Raw genomic sequence first — 21,644 nt, forward strand, 5'->3', positions numbered from 1 at the left:
GTTTTCTTTGCCTCACAACCTTCATTACCAATAATTAATCTCAGATGAAAGATTCAGTGCTACAAGCTTCCTCTGTCTTTGACTTAGAGAACATGCTGAGAATTGTTTGCTTGCTTGCCAGAGATCTTATCTAGATCCAGAAGAGCTGATAGGACCATAAAATCAGCATTGATCTTTCCTCAGTATTCCTTCTCTACAAAGTGAGGGGGTACGACATCTTAGCCCAGGACAAATGTGAGATTTAATATATATCAGGAGGGGAAGCGGGGAAGAGGTTGATTGTCATTCAGTAACGGCTATATTTCATAGTCGTAAAATTTAAAGAACTCTGTAGTGTGTTCTAATCCCCATGCTTTCTTTGCTCTTTCTCAATGTATTTGGATAAATCACTGCAGAGCAACAAAGCCAAAATGTCCAAACCACCCACTTTCCTATTCCCAGCACATGAATTAGAGAGAGCCAACTGAGATCTGGGCCAACCACTTAGATGACTTGTATGTCTGATTTTTGTTCCATGATATGAAACTCAAAATAAATCAAAAAGAAAATTTTTTTCAGATACCAGCTAATTCACACAAAAAAGTCTTCAGCCTTTTATTCCTTGCACATATGCAAAGCTGATAAACAAACCTACTCTGAACACAGATAACAAGGATTTAGAAGTTAATTCCTACCGGCACAGATACTCCTGTATAGCAGTCTTATTGAACTTCTGTGTTCAGTTTTAGGCTCTAAAACTTGAGTGAAATCTGAAGAAATTTTTAAGGTCCAAAAGGAATTGGGAAAGACTTGGAAAACAGGACCTTTGAAGAAAGTTTATAGGAGACAGAATTTGAGCTTAGAAAACAATGCGTGTGATTGAAAAGAAACGTGAATAGCAAACAAAGATAGAATAAGAGGAAATTAATATAAATGGTAGAGGAGGCTATTTAGTTTTGAGGTTAAGGGTAAACTTTCTGACTGAAACTTGTTAAGCCCAAAAATGAACAGCCAGGCCAGGCACGGTGGCTCACGCCTATAATCCCAGCATTTTGGGAGGCCGAGGCGGTTGGATCACTTGAGGTCAGGGGTTCGAGAGGAGCCTGGCCAACATGGTGAAACCCTGTCTCTACTTCAAAAAAAAAAAAAAAAAGAGTAGCTGGGTGTGGTGGCGGGTGCCTGTAATCCCAGCTACTCTAGAGGCTGAAGCAGGAGAATTGCTTGAATCTGGGAAGCAGAGGTTGCAGCGAGCCGTAATTGCACCACTGCATTCCAGCCTGGGCGACGGAGCAAGATTCCGTCTCAAAACAAAAAGAACAGCCAAAGGAATGTTGTAGAGCTCAAGCTACAAAGACATGGAGGTTGCAGTAAGTTCACTTAGTGCATGAAATAGCATTCTTGGATACAGATGTTTACAGATAAAGATGTTTAACAGCAGTATCTCCCTAATACCACAAACGTGATATTCCAAGCAATTGGCAGAGAAATGAATGCATTCAGCACAAATTTGGCCCCTCTACATGGCCTCAGCACCTTAAATTTGGTTCACTTACCAGAAGAACAGTATGTTCTGTTTAGAAGCAGGACCCGATCCCAGGATAGGGTGAACTGCATAAACGGAGGCGCAATTAGAAACAATAAAAGTCTAAGAGGTTCTAGAAAAGAGAAATCTTTTTCTGGGCCTCATTACCAGTTATAGACATTTTTAGAAAAGGAATGGGAGAATAGATGCAGACCACATCTAAAAATGAACAAAGATATGGTAATTTTAAGAATGGAGGTTGTTTACAGGGAGAGGAAATTGGTTTGTATAACTAGATTGATCCAAAAATTACCTTGCCTTTATGATATACCTTTCTGTTAAGGAGATACAACGTTTTCTCTTGCCAGATAAAGACAGAGTCTCTTCCTTTTGTAAAAGAACATCACCAAATTACAAGGAAGTTTAAGTCACACTTTGAGTTGCTGGCAAACCCAGGACAAACCCCCAGGTTTTCTCCTTTTGGCTAGCCTAAATACTGGTACAGGGTCATTCTTGCATCAATGTGAAACATTTATTTTTTGCCTGGGCTTCTGTTTTAACCACTAACCTTCATCTCTCCTGTCCTGTAGCTGGGATGAAAGCAGCTCCATCAGCAGTGGACTCAGCGATGCCTCAGACAATCTCAGTTCAGAAGAATTCAATGCTAGCTCCTCACTCAACTCCCTCCCAACTACTCCCACTGCTTCTCGCAGGAACTCAACAATAGTGGTACGTGAGTTTGCAAACATCCAAACTGCCATCTCAAGATGAACCACAGGGCAAACGGCATTGTCTGTGTATGGGGTTGCACATACACACCCACTCCATGGGATTGGTTCTCATAGGCCTTTGGCCAGGTCATTTTAGAGCTGCCCCTACCCTCTCTCAAACAAAAAGCTAAGGCACTCACCCAAGACATCAGATGTTGTCATATTGTCTATACTTAGTGCCTACACCAATCTAGAGTGATACATGTAAGAGCTATTCCAACTGGAGAAGAAAAAGAAACCCAGAGATACATGCCATCTGTTGTTGGAAACCCTAGGGGTATAGGTAGAAACCCTCAGTTGACGTAATACTCTGGGATGAGCAGAGCCAGGTACTAACTAAAATCAATCCTGTCAGCTATCCAGTCCCCCATTTGCATATAAATATCTCACCCTGCCTTTTTTTCTTTTCTTTAGCTACGCACAGACTCAGAGAAGCGCTCATTGGCAGAAAGTGGGCTGAGCTGGTTTAGTGAATCAGAGGAGAAGGCCCCTAAAAAACTGGAGTACGACAGTGGTAGCCTGAAGATGGAACCTGGGACTTCAAAGTGGCGGAGGGAGCGGCCTGAGAGCTGTGATGATTCATCCAAGGGTGGAGAACTGAAAAAGCCCATCAGCCTGGGACACCCTGGTTCCCTGAAGAAGGGCAAGACCCCACCTGTGGCTGTAACTTCCCCCATCACTCACACTGCCCAGAGTGCCCTCAAAGTCGCAGGTGAGCCTGGGATAAAGGAAAGTACAAGGGCAAAGACCTAGTTCTTTGGTTGCTCCTCTTTTTAGTGGTCGTTAACCCATAGGATGATAACAAACATGTGCATAGTGCTTTAACATACATTATCTTATCTGGTCTAAAGACAGTCCTGTGAGTTAGGAAAGATGGGTATTATTATTTCCATTTTACAAATGTGGAAGAAACAGAAACTCAAAGAGGTTCAGTGACTGGGCCAAAATCCCAGTTAATATGAGGTGCAGGAGGGAGTATATTATGTTTAGAGACTAGTTTGACCTCCTTCCAAACACTTCCAATGCTTTCTTCTTTCTCCCAAGTTAGTCACTCGAGGTACTTATCTTCATAAGATATTGCTTGCCATCTCAGGAAGATCCTAAGAAAACAATAAATAAAGTGGCTACAGCAAGAGAGTTATAGTGCCCCCAAAGTTGGCCCCTTGGGTAACTTTTAGCCTTAATCAACATTTTCCTCAAGTCTCTAATTACCAAGAGATACTGTCATACTCGATTCCATTTGCTTCCCCTCCTTTTTTTTTTTTTTCCCTTCTACAACCAGTTGTTAGATGGATATTCTTGATTATCTTTGTGTTTGCCTCTGCCATTTTATTCAAAATGGACCATTCTACTCTGGGAGCAAAACAAAAAAAAATTCCTAGCCTCTCCACCCCTCCCAGTCAGAGTCTTTCAGACAAGAAACTTTATCAGCTTATCTTGTACCTGTTTACCCATATTTAGGCCTCTAATATTCTACAATGTTCCCTTCACTCATGGAGGGAAAGAAAAGGATGGTTTTTTAAAGATATTGGTCAGTTTCAGCTCTTTTCTCATTTCCTGTCCTCTTGCAGGCAAACCTGAGGGCAAAGCTACAGACAAGGGTAAGCTTGCAGTGAAGAATACTGGGCTCCAACGCTCCTCCTCTGATGCTGGTCGGGACCGCCTGAGTGATGCTAAGAAGCCCCCCTCAGGCATTGCTCGCCCCGCCACTTCGGGATCCTTTGGCTACAAGAAGCCTCCTCCTGCCACAGGCACAGCCACCGTCATGCAAACCGGTGGTTCAGCCACTCTCAGCAAGATTCAGAAGTCCTCAGGCATCCCTGTCAAGCCAGTAAATGGGCGCAAGACTAGCTTAGATGTGTCCAACAGCGCAGAGCCAGGATTCCTGGCTCCTGGAGCCCGTTCTAACATCCAGTACCGCAGTCTGCCCCGGCCAGCCAAATCCAGTTCTATGAGCGTGACCGGCGGGCGGGGTGGACCTCGCCCTGTGAGCAGCAGCATTGACCCCAGCCTCCTCACCACCAAGCAGGGAGGCCTTACACCTTCCAGACTGAAGGAGCCTACCAAGGTAGCCAGTGGGCGGACCACTCCAGCCCCTGTCAATCAGACAGATCGGGAAAAGGAGAAGGCCAAAGCCAAGGCAGTGGCCTTGGACTCAGACAACATCTCCTTGAAGAGTATTGGCTCCCCAGAAAGTACTCCCAAGAACCAAGCAAGCCACCCCACAGCCACCAAGCTGGCAGAGCTGCCACCAACCCCTCTCAGGTACCCAATGCAGGCAACCGCCTCCTTGTCTGTTTGCTTTGTCATTCTTTTGTATATCTCTGCCCTCCTTGGACTAGATGAAGCATGGCCTATGCACCATTGCCTCTAGGCCTTTGCATGGCTCTTTCCCACCTCTCCCCTGTATGCCATGGTTCTGAAAGAATCTTGTTTCTGAAAGTTCTGAAAGACTGAATCCCTCTTTCAAAACTGTATTCAAAACTTAGCTTGTTTGTACTATTCTCTGATCAACCCTTACCACGTCTTCAGCACTTGTATGGGTGATTTTACTGTTTATTTACACATATATACCTATTTGCATAAATTCACTTATATCTCCGTGTGCATATGCTGGCCCCGTTATCTAAGCTGAATGTGCCCCAAGTTGTGCCCCAAGTCAGATTTCCTTGTATTGTATTTCACAACAGCATTAGGATAAACCTCTGTGCTTAGCAAATAGGCAGAAAACAAGACTGGATAGGATTTCTTTAAGGTCCTATCTGCCTCTCAGTCTGTAATTCTGTTATTCTAAATATTTTGTTTGATCTTCTCTCAGGGCCACAGCGAAGAGCTTTGTCAAACCACCCTCACTAGCCAATCTTGACAAGGTCAACTCCAATAGTCTGGATCTACCATCATCCAGTGATACCACCCATGCTTCAAAGGTCCCAGATCTGCATGCTACAAGCTCAGCATCCGGGGGCCCTCTCCCTTCCTGCTTCACCCCCAGTCCGGCACCCATCCTCAATATTAACTCAGCCAGCTTCTCCCAGGGCCTGGAGCTAATGAGTGGTTTCAGTGTGCCAAAAGAGACTCGCATGTACCCCAAACTCTCAGGCCTGCACAGGAGCATGGAGTCCCTCCAGATGCCAATGAGCCTGCCCAGTGCCTTCCCCAGCAGTACTCCCGTCCCCACCCCACCTGCTCCCCCTGCTGCTCCCCCAGAGGAAGAGACGGAAGAGCTGACTTGGAGTGGAAGCCCCAGAGCTGGGCAACTGGACAGGTAGGTAGACAAGACAGCAGAACCTCAACCTGTCTCCGTGTCTTGGGCTCATTTTGCCATTGGCAATACTATCCTATATTTTATTGCCATTTTGTGACTTTTGACATTTTTTCCACATATATTAAGTAATTTAATTTGCTTCACAACAACTCTATGAGATAGGTAAGATGTATTTTTGTTTTTAAATTATTATTATTATATTACAGATGGAGAAACTTGTGCACAAAGAAGTTAACTGACTTATCCAAGATCTCATAATTAGGTTAACCTATCATCCAGAGCTTTTGCTTTCTAGTCCAAAATCTTTTTTCTTTTTTTTTTTTTTTTTTTTTTGAGATGAAGTTTCACTCCTATTGCCCAGGCTGGAGTGCAATGGTACAGTCTTAGCTCACTGAAATCTCTGCCTCACAGGTTCAAGCAATTCTCCTGCCTCAGCCTCCCAAGTAGCTGGGATTACAGGCACTTGCCACCATGCCTGGCTAATTTTTGTATTTTTAGTGAAGACCAGGTTTCACCATATTGGCCAGGCTGGTCTTGAACTCCTGACCTCAAGTGATCCACCTACCTCGGCCTCTCAAAGTACTGGGATTATAGGCGAGAGCCACCGCGCCTGGCTGCCCAAAATCTTTTCTTTTATATCACATCCTAGTTTTCCTCCCCTTCCCCCTACATGCCAAGGTTATCAAACTACCTATATGGTAGTTTTTACCTACCATAATATGATCTATTTTTTTGTTTTTGAGATGGGGTCTCACGATGTTGCCCAGACTGGACTCAAAACCCCTTGGCTTAAGCAATCCTCCTGCCTCAGCCTCCCGAGAGCTGCGACTACAGGCTCATGCCACTGTCCCTGACGCCATAATATGATCTTTTAAATAGCTAACCATGCCTTAATTTCTAATCAGAGAAAAAGCATTTAATATTTCAGATAAATTTCCCAAGTTGTAAGCCAAGAAGCAGGCTATAGCTATCTCTTGGTTTTTAGAGCTAAAGGGGGTCATAGTTTGATGTCCTGCATCTAGGGTCTGCATACCTCACACCAATGGTCCTAAACTCTAGTTCCTAAGATGGACCCACATGCTTCTCTCTCTTTCTCTTTTTTTTTATCTCCACAGTAATCAACGGGATCGGAACACTCTTCCCAAGAAAGGGCTCAGGTAACCCTTTAATGTGTTTTTTCTTCCCTATAAATGGGACTCCTGGTATGTATGAAAAATCATATCTCAACCTGTCCCAGGCTCCAGTCATGAATTTAGTCACCCTTTTAGCTGAATCATTTGTATGTGGTCCCATACAAGTACCACCTAGCACCCTGCCCAAGCTTAATATTATGTGAGTCAACTTTTACAGTGAGTGTTCTTTTTTTGGTGACAGGGGAGAAACAAGTCTGCACATGGGAGTCATGCACTTACCTGTACTAGCCTATGCCATCCCAATCCTGGCTGAGCTTCTTCTCTGTAATTTTCCTCCCTAAAAGTATGAGAGAGAACAGCCTGCCTCTTTGGTCACTCAGCTGGGCTAGGGGCAGGACCTACCTGGTCACCCATTGCTCTGACAGCATTGAGTTGTCATTTGGGTGGCAACTATTGCAACTTTTTTTTTTTTTTTAAGACGGAGTCTCACTCTGTCACCCAGGCTGGAGTACAGTGGCACAATCTCAGCTCACTGCAACATCCACCTCCCAGATTCAAGTGATTCTCCTGCCTCAGCCTCCCGAGTAGGTGGGGTTACAGCTGTGTACAACCATGCCTGGCTAATTTTTGTATTTTTAGCAGAGATGGGGGTTTCACCATGTTGGCCAGGCTGGTCTTGAACTCCTGACCTCAAGTGATCCACCCATCTCAGCCTCCCAAAGTGCTGGGATTACAGGCGTGAGCCACTGTGCCTGACCGACTCTTGCAACTTGAAAGCCCACACGTGGAATCATAAGTCTCTGTCCTGAACTTCTGAGAAGTTCTAATGCCTCCTCCATCATTTTTGCCCCCACCTCAGGAACCCTCACGGGAATACCTGCTAGGCCTTCCACACCCTCTGGATGGTCTGGGAGAGGATGCTGAGTCGCCACCTCTTCCTCCCTCCTTGAGCAGCCCTGACCGCTCTCTTTTCCGTGTCCTGCTTTCAGAATCTCCTGGCTCCAGCCTAGTTCAGACACCCTCCGCACCAACTAAACATCTGACCGCACTTGCTAGTCCCAGATTGAATTCTTCTGCTGCCTCCTACAGGTACCAGCTTCAGTCCCAGGAGGAGACCAAGGAGAGGCGACATTCCCATACCATTGGTGGGCTGCCTGAATCCGATGACCAGTCAGAGCTGCCTTCTCCCCCTGCACTTCCCATGTCTTTGAGTGCAAAGGGCCAACTTACCAACATAGGTTAGTGTTTTCAGTCACTCATTGTGGCATGGGGTGAAGCAGGGGCCACCTTGCAGGGTGAGGCAAGGCAGGTGGGCTTTGGGTTTTATCTCATATTTGGCTCATGCTCTGTTGGTTTGTTTCATGGTGCCTCAGTTTATCCAACCGAAGTAAGATTGAAGGTAGAGTACTTCAAGATCCTAAACTGAAAAGTTGCCCCTGGGCACCAGTTGTGGGATCCTTTTAGCATCAGAGAGCCTGAATGGTGGCATGGAAAAGCTATAACCCAAAGCCCAGAGATCAAACCAGTGCAAGAACAGGCACATTGAACTGCCAGAAAGGAGCCACCACACCCAGTGCTACTAGGGCCAGCTAATGAGAGGGCAATACTGAAATGTCAGGCCGATGGGGAGGAAGGAGGGAAAGGTTGTTGATTGCCAAGGACAAGATCTGCCTCCAAACTCAGCCAAGTCCAGATTCCTCAACTGCTCTGGCTGAGCCCAGTCCATCCTAACCCTGAAGGCAGGGCTGACTAAGATGTGTCCTGGCCACACCCTTCCTAAAGCCTAGGGAGAAAGGAGAGCTAGGAAATAAGGAAGTGACTTGAAGACAGGGAGGAGAGGAAGCCTCAGGTACAGTCTGGCCTAGCACAGAAGCACACCAGCCCCAGTTCCGGGAAGCAGTACGCCATGATTGACCTACTAGGAACCCATTCAGGAACAGTGCCTGGGATAGGCCTGTTATCGGCTTGCTGCATCTCTTTAAATCCATCTCTTCTTTCAGATGAGTAAAAGAAATCAGTTAATAAAAGACAAGGACCTGTAACACACCCATGCAATGACTGTGGGGAATTTGAGGAAAGACTAGGAATTGGGATCACTTGGCCTAGGGAAAAGAACCATTCTTCAGACAGAATCATCTGGCCTCTGAAGGGCTACTAAGTGGAAGATGGGGCCAGCCTTTTCTCTGTCTCCATTGAAGACCAAATAAGAAGAATTGCATTTATGCTGTGGAATGAGGGGCTGGGCTAAGCAATAATTACCTTAGGAATTTGAAAAACTCAACAGAGAGGTGTGCCATCTTCTTCTGCACAGGTCTTTATGGACAGATTAGACATCCACCTGCCTGTATGGAGGCAGAAGAATACACAAGGGAGCTCCTTGTGGGTATGAAATCCTGAAAGGCTGTAATCCCAACAAGGGGCAAAGGGGTAAGGCAGCTTCAGGTTAACAGGATTCAGCTGAGCCCAGCTTCAAAGCACATTCCACAAGCCTTACCTGACACTTTCACCTGCTCTGTCCATCTGACCTTCAAGCCGCGGCAATGCTAGGCAAAGAGGGCCATGTTTCTTGATGCTTTAGAGCCAACCCAGTCACTTAGAGTGACACTACTTTGGGGGGAGATTCTCATGCCCTTCCACAATGCCAAGGCCACTGAATCCCGTAGCCCAGCCCCCTTCTCTAGCTGGTTCTTTTTCATCATTCAGATCTGGCTCTTAGTTTGAATTTTCAGCCCTCCTGAGCTGGCAGTTTTGTTTTAGAGAACCACAGCATCTCATTTTCATCAGCACATCCGAGTGATGTGAAGGTCTCGGAAAAGCTGCCAGGCCCCCAGCCTAACCTTCAAAAGCAACAACTCTGAGGCAGGCAGGGTTGAGGGAAGGTCTTTATTCCAGACAGCAGGGTCCTTCTCCATTAGGGCTTGATCTCCCCAGGAGGGACCCCGCTCCTAACACCAGCTGCTTGCACACTCCCACCACTGCACCTGCCCCTTCCTCTCCTGCCCTCTCCCTGTTTGCCTCTCATGCTCCCGGTGCTCCATCCCCCAAGGGCCCGGAGAGCTGATGACCCTGCCTCTTTTCCTGCCCTCCTGCTCCCTCTCCTATCCCCCTTCCCTCTGTCCTTCCAGTGAGTCCCACTGCGGCCACCACGCCAAGAATCACCCGCTCCAACAGCATCCCCACCCACGAGGCGGCCTTCGAGCTGTACAGCGGCTCCCAAATGGGGAGCACCCTGTCCCTGGCCGAGAGACCCAAGGGAATGATTCGGTCAGGATCCTTCCGAGACCCCACGGATGATGGTGAGACTTCATGCCAGCGCGGTTCACGCTCATTCCAGCTCTGCTGGGTCCCCTCACCCACCACCTCCACTCCCACCACTCCCACCACCACACACACACATATGATTCACAGAACATCAAGTTGGGCCATTTCAGTTTTTTCTTCCCATCCCTTTGAAGGGTCTGGGGGCCCAGAAACCTCGGGTGGCACACCTAGCACTGGGGCATTGGGATGGAGCATCCATCACTGGGGCTGGGGGAGGGAAATTGAGCATGGAAGGGTTCAATGGCACGCCTCAGGATGCTCTGAAAACCACAGCTTCTCTCCTCCTCATTCTAGCCATAGTCTTTCCTCCCCACAGTCTCTCAAATATATGAAAAGAAAACAGGACATAATAGTAGCTCTTAATAAATCCTTACAAATAATTAGGCATCTCATTCCTCTTTCAAAAATGTTCCAAAGATGAGCACCAGGGAGGGCCATCTGATTGTTAGTGGTGATCTGGGTGTTAGTATTGATCAGCGCTAGAAGACCAGGCTTATGGCAGCTTAGATCTCCCATTATTATTTTCAAGATGGTCATTCCAGGAGGCATCTGCTGCAGACATGCTTTAGTTCTCACCATAGGTTCTACTGAATAATCAGAATGAGTATTCCTCACTTAAATATTGTTTTCATCTGAATGATCCCCAAGATCCTAAGTACATCCCCCAGTACTGAGAGGAGGAGGCGCGGGCAGAATTGCAGTATTTGTTCTGAGCAAATCTGATGAGAAACTCCTCTCTCCTGCGGCTAAAGTGCTTTCCTGACTGGGAAGATAAGATGATGACTATCCCTGAAAGTCTCCTTTCCCTTCTCTGAAACCCTGTGCCCCTCAGAGCAGGCTGAGCAAGGGACTGACATACCCAGGCTGCCAGAGAATGTAGGCTGAAAGAGGAGGCTAGCTCGACTCAAGACCTTGCTTTGGGCTCTTTTGACGCCAGTTGGGTTCCCTGCTCTGTTCTTTCTGTTTGCTCCAGATGCCCTCCAGAATCGTAATCCAAACTCCTGCCTTAGGGGGTCTTCCAAAAACCCATTGTCCCTGGAACCCACTGTTAACTCTTTGTGTTCTCCTTCTCTTTCAGTTCACGGCTCAGTGCTGTCCCTGGCCTCCAGTGCCTCCTCCACCTACTCCTCAGTAAGAGCATTAACTTCTCTTCCCCTCTTATCCCCTCTCCTCTACCATCCCATGCTCCCTAGAACCTCCTTGGAGTTGGGCTACTGGGCGGGGGATGGGGGCACTGCTCTCTCTTCACTGTACCCATTGGGGTGGGAGTGGGGGAGGCACCTAGAGCTTGTAGCACTGACTTGGGTGCCTCAGGTCCTCCATGGTCTTTCTGACCCCGCCACCAGCTCCCGAGCAAGTCTGGTGATTTTTGTTGCCCTCCTTTGAAAAATGGAGAATCCCCATGTTAGCAAGCCCTTTCTGTGCCATGGTAGATGGGAAGCATGTATGGCAACTTGGTGAGACGAATAGGTTTCTAGGACCCGGACTCCAGAACTCTAGAAGTGACCAAGTGTTTATTGTGGGGCGCCAGCCACAGCATTTGGCTATTAGGCATTTCTTGATTCATAGATTTGTTTTGCCCCTAATTCTTTACTCCAAGTTGCTGGCAATAACTGTTAGTTCTCAAACCGACCAAAGTCTCATTTCCTAGCCTTTTTGGCAATGACAAAGTTTGCTGGAGATGAGCTCCAAATAAATCTTTTATTGAAACCCTAGTATAGATCTGAGCCGAGTCCTGTGAGGAGCCAGGGCCAGGAAACAAGAGTTTCAGCCTCTCTGCACCTCTGAGTCATGCTTCTTCACATTTCCTACCCTGCCACCGGGACCTGACTTCTTCACCTCCATAGTAACTACTTCCTTTCTCTCTCTTTCTCTCCTTCTGTGCTCCCTTCTTCAGGCTGAGGAGAGGATGCAATCTGAGGTAGGGTGCAAAGCCTTTGTCTCTGCTTGTTAACATCACTGCACCCCATTTTCCTTCCAAATCTGATACAGCTTCTGTAGCCAGTAGTTTGTGTTTCTCTTCCTTTTACAGCAAATCCGGAAGCTTCGTAGGGAACTGGAATCATCCCAGGAAAAAGTGGCCACCTTGACGTCTCAGCTTTCTGCCAATGTGAGTGCCATGAAGTAGGGAAAGATCAAGGCAGTTATTTTGACCATAGTTAGACAAGTTCAGCCAAGGGAGGAAAATTACCTGGTAAGGTATCACCTGGACTGAGACTTCAAGGGCATGGATCTTCTTCACAGCTCTACGATAGAAGACTAGGGGATTGTTCTTCCCGTTCTCTGAGCCTCAACTTTTATGAAGAACCATTTTGCTTCCACTCTAATTAATAGGTATGGATGAGTTCATGTCTGATGGGCTGAGCTCCCTAGAGAAAGAAAAGAAGATTGATTATCAGTGGTTCTGCATGGAGGCAGAAACAACCTTGCCATTGGTCATGGATAAAAGCAGTTATGGATTATAATTATAGGGCTTTTAGCACCTTTCCACTGCCCTGGGGGGTGTTCATGTCTTTGTTCATGCCACATAACTGTGCAGGCACATAATTGGTCATTAGAATTCTGTCTGGTGACCACGACACTACTGAGAAACCTAACTCCCATTCTGGTCTGACTCCTTCATTCCCAACTGCCTTTTCTGAGTAGTCTCCTTGGGCAGAAGGTAGAAACAATCTGAGGTTCAGGTTGAGAGCTAGAATTCTTTGTTTCTACCCCCTCAGTACCTCTTTTTAGATTGAGTCTATTTCTTTAGGCCTTAGTTTTTCTACCTTGTGACATGGGGAGAAATGAAGCCACCTCCTCTAACCAGGCTGTGGTAGTTTCTCCCCTGTGACTGAGTTGCAAACAGAGAACATAAGAGCCATTTTCCCCCAAAGCTGTAAACAACAGCTGAGCCGGATCTGCAGGAGCTTTCCAAGTGTTTGCACAAAAGTAACCATGTCTGCAATTTCCGCAGTAGTTTCTGGTTTTCTCTCTGCCCTTCCTCTCTGGGGAATCCAGCTGTCAGGCCTGGGGTCTATCCCTCGGAATTAGGTAGAAGAATCTCCACCAAGATTCTGAATGTTTCCAACACATTTCAGCAGTAGATCCCTCACCACACTAGTTATTCTCTTGATTCTCTTTTCCCAAACCCTCAATTCATAGGTTGTACCAGTTTGTTTGAAGCTCATGTTAAGCACTTTTTCCCACTCTTGGGGGACCCATAAGAATTGTAACATAAACAAGAACCATCTTTTCTCTCCCTTGTGCCACACCCACCAAAGAAATGGCCTGGGTCACGTCCTGCACACCCCAGGAAATTCATGTCTGGGAGATGCTGGGGGGGAGAGGCGCCAGGGAGGCAGAGAACATTATTATGTCTGATTCATTTACACTGCAATCTGTCAGCCACCATGCTGTCAAGGCTGGGCTGGAGCCAAGAAATTGAATTTAGAGGGTGATTTTTCTTAGAACAGGAAGTTCCATTTGGCTAAGAGAACAAACTAAACACCCAGACATGGTGGGTTCTGCATCTTAAAGGCAGATTTTTGCCGAGGGTCAGAACCCTGCCCTCAAGCAGGAGATGGGATGCTGGGACTCTAGGAAGGTTCCACAGCTCTCTTCAGGATTCCCTGACTACAAACCAAACTTCTGTCATGTTCCATGGAACTTCCTAGCTACTGCAGCTGAGGGTACACCCTAGACAGAGGGTCCCAGATCACTTTACCCCTCTCAAATGCTAGCCTTTCTGCAGCGCCACTGCTTAGCCCTGAGGTCTTACAGGTACCCTAGCCTGGGGTTGAGATTAGGGGAAGGGTCAACGTAGGGAGAGGAAGTGTAGGGGAGACGGGGGAGGAAGCCCAGGCAGAGCAAAAGGGGTCCCCTGGATGGGGAAAGGCAACACAGAAAAGCATACAGGGGTTCTCGGGGCCTCTCATGAGTAGTCTTCCAGGAACTACAAGGAGTCTACAAGCAGACACACAGGGATGTAGAGAAGCAAACCAGAGAAGACCTGAGGTCAAGAAGACAGATGTTCCCTGCACAATGGGTGAAAGGAAACTGCACAGGTCGTGACATATTATAATCTCCGCAGAGCTCAGGTCTTAACAGATTTATAGTAAAAGTGCAAGAGGAGGCTCTAACGGGACCAAAGGGATTGCCTCCAGCCCTGGTCCTATAAAGTAGGCTCCAAACATGTGGGGCAGTAGATGAAAACTAGAGTTGACCCAACAGGGAGGGAGAATTGTAAGCCAGCAGGAGCCATAAGAGTGCCACCAATTTCCTAGAGCTCTGCATGAAGGACCTGCCCAGAGTATGCCCACTTCTTGCCAGGGTCACCAACTTGCTCAGATAGTCTCAGGATGGCTATTTCTCCATCCCCAAGTGCTCCCCTTTCTAGCCCCCGGCCTCATTCCCTTCACCTTGCCTATACATCTTGCAGCCAGTTGGCCAACTAGAGGTCAAACAATGCCAAACCAAGTGGCCTTAGCTCCTCCACTCAGCACCTTTCCGAACTAGCCTGCCTCTTACCCAGAGAGCCCTTTGGTATCCTTCACTCCTCATGAAACAGACCTGACACCTAGTGGCCAAATGGTGGAATGCCCCTGCAGTTTCCTTCTAGCCCTGTAAACCCGGAGAATCTGGGAACAAGGAGCAGCTGCAAAGCAAGAAAGGGTGAAGCAGTGGCGTAGCAGAGGAGGAAGAGATGCACCAAATAATTTCTGCCAGGAGATTATTTGGTCCCATGGGGGTCGGCCCACTCCACAATGCAGGAGTTAAACCAAAATAATAGGAAGGACCCCAGAGGCTGTGGCCTGCCTACCAAGTTGCCCACACCAAATATCACATAGAGCAAAGGGATAGTCCTACCTCTGGTAGATGATGAGTTTTAGATCTCAAGTCTCCAAGAGCCTCCAAAAACCTGCCCTACCCTCAACCTGGCTTCGTTATTCAAGAAGCTGGTTCCCACCAGAAAATGTCTTTGATTTCCCCTTTGTCTGCTCAGGGAAATCAATATTTTTTAACCACCAAGAGGCTTGCCAGCACTGGTCAGCTCTGAGATACAGGAAATCAGTTAAAACTATTTCCCATTGTCAGTCATTGCCTCTCCCCTAGCCTTATGCAACTTAGCAATCTCTTTTTGTGTTTGTTTCAGGCTAATCTAGTGGCTGCTTTCGAGCAGAGCCTGGTGAATATGACATCCCGCCTGCGACACCTGGCAGAGACGGCCGAGGAGAAGGTGAGAGGCCTGGGAAGGGGAGGGAGGGAGGGGTGGGTGCGGTGAGGGGGTTCTCCTGGACAGAGAGGCTGAGGCTGACCTCTTCTTGCTCATGACTGCCAGTTTCTCCCCACCTCACTATCACCCTGGATTCTCAATCTGCCCCCAATACAGTGTGAGCATATTCCTTATCCCAATTCCCTGCCCTTCTCTATAAGTTTTGTAGAATTCCAATGCCTCACCCATTGCCTGACACACCATAAGGGCTCCTGCTAATCCCAACTAATGACGCTGTTTTCTTTTTTTTTTTTTTTAAGACAGAGTTTCGTTCTTGTCGCCCAGGCTGGAGTGCACTGGTGCGATCTTGGCTCACTGCAACCTCTGCCTCCCGGGTTCAAGCGATTCTCCTGCTTCAGCCCCCCAAGTAGCTGGGATTACAGGTGCCTGCCACCACGCCCAGCTAATTTTTGTATTTTTAGTGGAGACCAGGTTTCACTATGTTGGCCAGGCTGATCTTGAACTCCTGACATTAGGTGATCCATCCACCTCGGCCTCCCAAGGTGCTGGAATTATAGGTGTGAGCCACCATGCCCAGCCGACGCTGTTTTCATTTCTCTCTTAGGACACTGAGCTGCTGGATTTGCGAGAAACCATAGACTTTCTGAAGAAAAAGAACTCTGAGGCCCAGGCAGTCATTCAGGGAGCCCTTAATGCTTCAGAAACCACACCCAAAGGTAGGACATCCAGCCACAGATTGAGAGGGAACAGGGGTGGCAGGAAAGGAAGAGTATTACAGATTTTTATCTGGGCCTATAGTATTCCAGGTCCTATATCAAATCTCTAGAAGGTGAGGGCCTTTAGATACCCTTTAGTGTGATGTCTGGACTGGTCAGTGAGGAGTACCAAGGGCATGACCCCAGCTTCCCAAGGTATGAAGGCAAGTAGAGGAGACCTGTAAGCCCCAGGGGTCCTCTCCTTAACCTTTACTTCAGGGCCAAAGAGCCATCAAAGACCATCATTAAAATAGCCCTTAACATTTTTATGCAAATGTGTTGTGTGTCCACACACATGCGCATAGATACACACACATACACACAATCTTATTTGATCCTCACTTTAGTTCTCCAAGGGAGATGCAGTCTACTCTTCAAATGAAACAACCAAAGTTCACGTAGGTTATATGGTGCTGAAATGGCAAGTTAGCCTGGATGTTTAGTAACCAGTCAAGCTTTGCTACAGAGGTCAAGATAGATGGGAGTCTGATGCCACAAAAATCTGTGATCTCTACCTCCAATCAGGTCTTCCAGATACCTTGGCAGTCCTCTTACTTGCCCACAGTCAGTTTTCTTTTTTATTCCACTATCAGTGATTCCCAGCTTTCATTGCTTTTTTCAAACTCCTCATTCCACTACTGACTTGCCTTACTCTGAACATAGCCTTGGCCCCCTCCTTAGTTAAGAAAATGAACATTTTCAAGAGAGAACTCCACTGACTCTTCCCCACTGCATGTGTTAACATTCATCCAATACTTATTTGTTTGTCTCCATTTTGTTGGAAGGATCCATCCCTTCTGGCCAAGAGTGGGCACTTATCTAATGTTTTGGGATGCCCTCTTTAGCAACCATACAACCCCCCTCCACGCCACACATGCCCTTTTCTACCTCTCTGATCTCTTATGCTCTATTCATTCCTTCTTTGCTTATAAACCTGCCAAAGGCTCTCGTATCTTAAAGGGGAAGGATGTATCAATCTATGTTCTAATTATATCTTATTTCTTTCCTTCCTCCAGTCGATCCTACCTTTCCACCTCCCTTTCACACTTAACCCCACTATAATTACGCTTCTGTTACCATCATTCTACCAAAAACACTTTCACTAAAGTCACCAGTAACTCCCATTTTTCCAAAATCCAACTTACAAGTTTTAGTACTTATTTTACTTTTTTATTTATTTATTTTTTTGAGTCGGAGACTCACTCTGTTGCCCAGGCTGGAGTGCAGTGGCGCGATCTCAGCTCACCACAATCTCCGCCTCCCGGGTTCAAGTGATTCTCCTGCCTCCCGAGTAGCTGCGACTATAGGTGCGTGCCACCACACCTGGCTAATTTTTGTATTTTTAGTAGAGATGGGGTTTCACCATGTTAGCAAAGTGTTTTCAAGACTCATCCTTGCGGGGCGCAATGGCTCATGCCTGTAATCCCAGCGCTTTGGGAGGCTGAGGTGGGCGGATCACTAGGTCAGGAGATCAAGACCATCCTGGTTAACACAGTGAAACCCCGTCTCTACTAAAAATACAAAAAATGAGCCAGGTGTGGTGGCGGGCACCTGGAGTCCCAGCTACTCAGGAGGCTGAGGCAGGAGAATGGCGTGAACCCAGGAGGCAGAGCTTGCAGTGAGCCGAGATTGCACCACTGCACTCCATCCAGACTGGGTGACAGGGCAAGACTCAGTCTCAAAAAAAAAAAAATGAAAAAACAAAAGACCCATCTATCTTGTATCATTCCTTTTTGTGACTGAATAATATTCCATTGTGTAGATATACCACAGTTTGTTCAGCCATTCATCAGTTGATTAGGTAGGTAGGCATTGAGTTGTTTTCACTTTTTGCCTATTATGAATAATGCTGTCATGAACATTCATGTACAAGTTTGTGTGTGGACATATGTTTTTAGTTCTCTGGGGTATATACCTAGAAGTGGAATTGCTGGGTCATATGGTAACTCTATGTTTGACTTTTTGAGGAATTGGCAAGCTGTTTTCCAGAGCAGCTGCACCATTTTACATTCCTATCAGCATCATATGAGGGTGCCAATATATCCATATTCTTTGTTTTTGTTTTTTTGAGATGGAGTCTCGCTCTGTTGCCCAGGCTGGAGTGCAATGGTGCAATCTTGGCTCACTGCAACCTCCGCCTCCCAGGTTCAAGTAATTCTTCCGCCTCAGCCTCCCGAGAAGCTGGGATTACAGGTGCCTGCCACTACGCCCAGCTAATTTTTTTTTTTTTTTCGTATTTTTAGTAGAGACAGGGTTTCACCATGTTGGCCAGGCTGGTCTTGAACTCCTGACCTCCAGTGATCCACCCACCTCGGCGTCCCAAAGTGCTGGATTACAGGCGTGAGCCACCACACCCAGCCCTATAGCTCCACATTCTTGCTAACACTTACCTCTTTTTTGCAATAGCCATCTTAGTGGGTGTGAAGTGGTATCTCATTGTGGTTTTGATTTTCATTTTCTTTATGGCTAAAAGAACACTGAGCATCTTTTCATGTGCTTATTTGCTATTTCTATGTCTTTATGGAGAAATGTCTATTCAAATCCTTTGCCCATTTTTAAAATCAGGTTGTCTTTTGTTGTTGAGCCTTAAGAGTTTTTTAATAATTCTGAATATTAGACCCTTATAAGACATATGATTTGAAAAACAGTTTCTCTCATTGTATGGGTTGCTGTTTCACTTTCTTGAAAATGTTATTTGAAGAACAAAAGTTTTCCATTTTCATGAGGTATAATTTATCTATTTTTTTCCTTTGGCTGCTTGTGCTTTAGGTGCTGTATCTAAGAAATTATTGCCTAATCCAGGGTCATGAAGACTTACTCCTGGGATTGCTTCTAAAATTTTTTTTAGTTTTAGGTCTTTGTTCCATTTTTAGTAAATTTTTGTACATGGTATGAGGTAGGCAGTCCAACTTCATTCTTCTACATGAGGATATCTAGTTGTTCCAGCATAATTTGCTGAAAAGACTATTTTTTCCCCCCCTGAATTGTCTTGGTACTCTTTAGGAAATCAATTGACCATATATATATGAGTTTCTTTCTAGACTTTCAGTTCTATTCCATTCTTCTATATGTCTATCCTTGGCCAGTACCACATTGTTTTTATTACTGTAGCTTTGTAGTAAGTTCGGAAATTGGGAAGTGTGAGTCCTCCAACTTTGTTCTTTTTCAAGGTTGTTTTGGCTACTCTGTGTCCTTTGCATTTCCATGTGAATTTTAGGATTCGTTTGTAAATCTCAAATTGAATTTTCCTAGGGATTGCATTGAATCTGTGTATCAATTTAGAGAGTGTTGCCTCTTAACAATGTTAAGTCTTCTAATCCATGAACAGGCATGCCTTTATCTAAATATGCTTTCATTTTTTTCAGTGATATTTTGCAGTTTTCAGTGTATGAATCTTGCACTTATTTTGTTAAACTTAGTTGTTATGCTGTTGTAAACGGAATTGTTTTCTTAATTTCTCTTTTGAGTTATTGATTACTAGTGTATAAAAATACAATTGATTTTTTTTGCACATTGATCCTATATCCTGCAGACTTGCTGGACTCACTTATCAGCTCAATTGGTTTTACAATCTCTTCTTAATCTGTATTTCTATCCGTATCAGTCTCCTGAGTTCCAGACCTTTACTTCCAACCACGTCTGGATGTTTCCACTTAGTTGACCTCATAGAGATATCTCTAACTTAATATGTCCAAAATTAAAGTCATCCCCTTCACCCCACTTACAAACACACAAGCCAACCTTTTCCCTTCTGTAGTTTGCGCATCTCAGGTATTATCATTTGCCTGGTTGCCCAAGCCTCTAATACGAGAATCATCTTTGATTCCTCACTGTTTCACCCTGTATAGTCAGTTGGTTCCAACTCCTACGTAGATCTCAATTCTATCCCTCTTCTGTATTGTCACTACCCTGGCTCAGTTTTTTATCGTTCTTCTCCTAGAATATTTCAATGATTTCCTTACTGGTTTAGCTGTGCTCATTCTTCCAGTGCTTTCCTTGCCCTCAGAGTAATCCAATTATGTCAGTTAAGATCAGAAATTACTCCAGGCCAAGCACAGTGGACCACACTATAATCCCAGCACTTTGGAAGGCCAAGACGGAAGTTCACTTTAGGCCAGGAGTTCAAGACCAGCCTGGGAAACATAGTGAGACCTCATTCTTTAAAAATTAGCCTGTAGTCCTAGCTACTCCAGAGGCTGAGTCTGGAGGACTGCTCGAGCCCAGGAAGTAGAAGCTGCAGTGAGCCGTGGTGGTTGCACTGACTCCAGCCTGGGTGAGAGTGAAATCATGTGTTGTAAAAAAAAAAACAAAAAAAAAACACAAGAAATCATTCTAATTTGAATATGGACTAGATATTATGTGAAAAGAATTACTGTTCATTTTTTCTCTCTCTTTTTTATTTTATTTTATTTTTTTATTTTTGAGACAAAGTCTCACTCTGTTGCCCAGGCTGGAATGTGGTGGTACAATCTCGGCTCACTTTAACCTCCGCCTCCCGGGTTCATGTCATTCTCCTGCCTCAGCCTCCTGAGTAGCTGGGACTACAGGTGTGTGCTACCACGCCTGGCTAATTTTTGTATTTTTAGTAGAGACGGGGGTCTCACCATGTTGGCCAGGCTGGTCTTGAACTCCTGGCCTCAGGTGATCCACCCACCTCAGCCTCCCAAAGTGTTGGGATTATAGGTGTGAGCCACCATGTCCAGCCACTGTTCATTTTCTTAGGTGTGATAATAGTACTGTGGGAGAATGTTCTTATTCTTAGAAAGTACATCCATCTCCAAAAAAAAAAAAGTATATTCTGAAGTCTTTAGTGTCAAAAGATGTATTCTCTGTAACTTATTTTCAAATTGTTCAAGAAACTGTGTGTGTGTGTGCATGTGTGTGTGTAGAGAGAGAGAAAGCAAATAAAACAAAATATTAATTGTTGAATTAGGTGGAGGGCATATGGGTTTTTCTGTGTGTAACCTGCTCTTCAAACATACATTTGTTGAATGAATGAATTGTGCTTTTTGCTATGAGTTTTCATGTTATCCTCAGTTCATGTTGATCCAGGCTCAACTTGGTCAGGTGGATTTCTAGGAATATTCGAAGAATCAATGCTTAGGCAATAATGCCTAACTTTATTTTATTTTATTTATAAATAGATAATAAATATACATGGTACAAAATTCAAAATGCACAAGAGGTTTCTTAATTTTTGAAGACTGCTTGATTCTGCAACATATCATTTGCTCTTAAAAGTACTATATAGGGTCGGGCGCAGTTCCTCACGCATATAATCCCAGCATTTGGGGAGGCCATGGCAGGTGGATTATCTGAGGTCAGAAGTTCGAGACCAGCCTGGTCAACATGGTGAAACCCTGTCTCTACTAAAAATACAAAAATTAGCTGGTCATGGTGGCAGGTGCCTGTAATCCCAGCTACTCGGGAGGCTGAGACAGAAGAATCGCTTGAACCTGGGAGGCAGAGGTTGCAGTAAGGCGAGATCACGCCATTACACTCTAGCCTGGGCAACAAGAGTGAAACTTCGTCTCAAAAAAAATACTATAGAGTGTATTTTTTAAATGTAATTGATATATCCCAACTAATTGAAACCTCCAAATAACTGATAGGCAGATGCACATACTTTGCTACCCTTTATTTTTATTTATTTATTTATTTATTTATTTGAGACAGGGTCTCAC

At 45.6% G+C, this 21,644-nt stretch overlaps 1 protein-coding gene across 2 annotated transcripts in view; it reads left to right on the plus strand.

The window, feature by feature from the left end:
* NAV1 (neuron navigator 1) overlaps positions 1-21,644 on the plus strand; it is a 283,320-nt gene that overhangs the window by 235,806 nt on the left and 25,870 nt on the right. For both annotated transcript variants that reach the window (XM_023187002.2, XM_023187003.2), the window contains 12 exons: positions 2,092-2,230; positions 2,686-2,983; positions 3,843-4,536; positions 5,090-5,536; positions 6,652-6,693; positions 7,759-7,907; positions 9,795-9,965; positions 11,069-11,121; positions 11,888-11,911; positions 12,023-12,100; positions 15,125-15,208; positions 15,810-15,921. In XM_023187002.2, the coding sequence (XP_023042770.2) occupies positions 2,092-2,230; positions 2,686-2,983; positions 3,843-4,536; positions 5,090-5,536; positions 6,652-6,693; positions 7,759-7,907; positions 9,795-9,965; positions 11,069-11,121; positions 11,888-11,911; positions 12,023-12,100; positions 15,125-15,208; positions 15,810-15,921 (2,291 nt within the window). The remainder of the gene's footprint in view (positions 1-2,091; positions 2,231-2,685; positions 2,984-3,842; positions 4,537-5,089; positions 5,537-6,651; positions 6,694-7,758; positions 7,908-9,794; positions 9,966-11,068; positions 11,122-11,887; positions 11,912-12,022; positions 12,101-15,124; positions 15,209-15,809; positions 15,922-21,644) is intronic.

The sequence above is a fragment of the Piliocolobus tephrosceles genome, chromosome 1 (assembly GCF_002776525.5).
Source record: "Piliocolobus tephrosceles isolate RC106 chromosome 1, ASM277652v3, whole genome shotgun sequence".
Taxonomy (NCBI): domain Eukaryota; kingdom Metazoa; phylum Chordata; class Mammalia; order Primates; family Cercopithecidae; genus Piliocolobus; species Piliocolobus tephrosceles.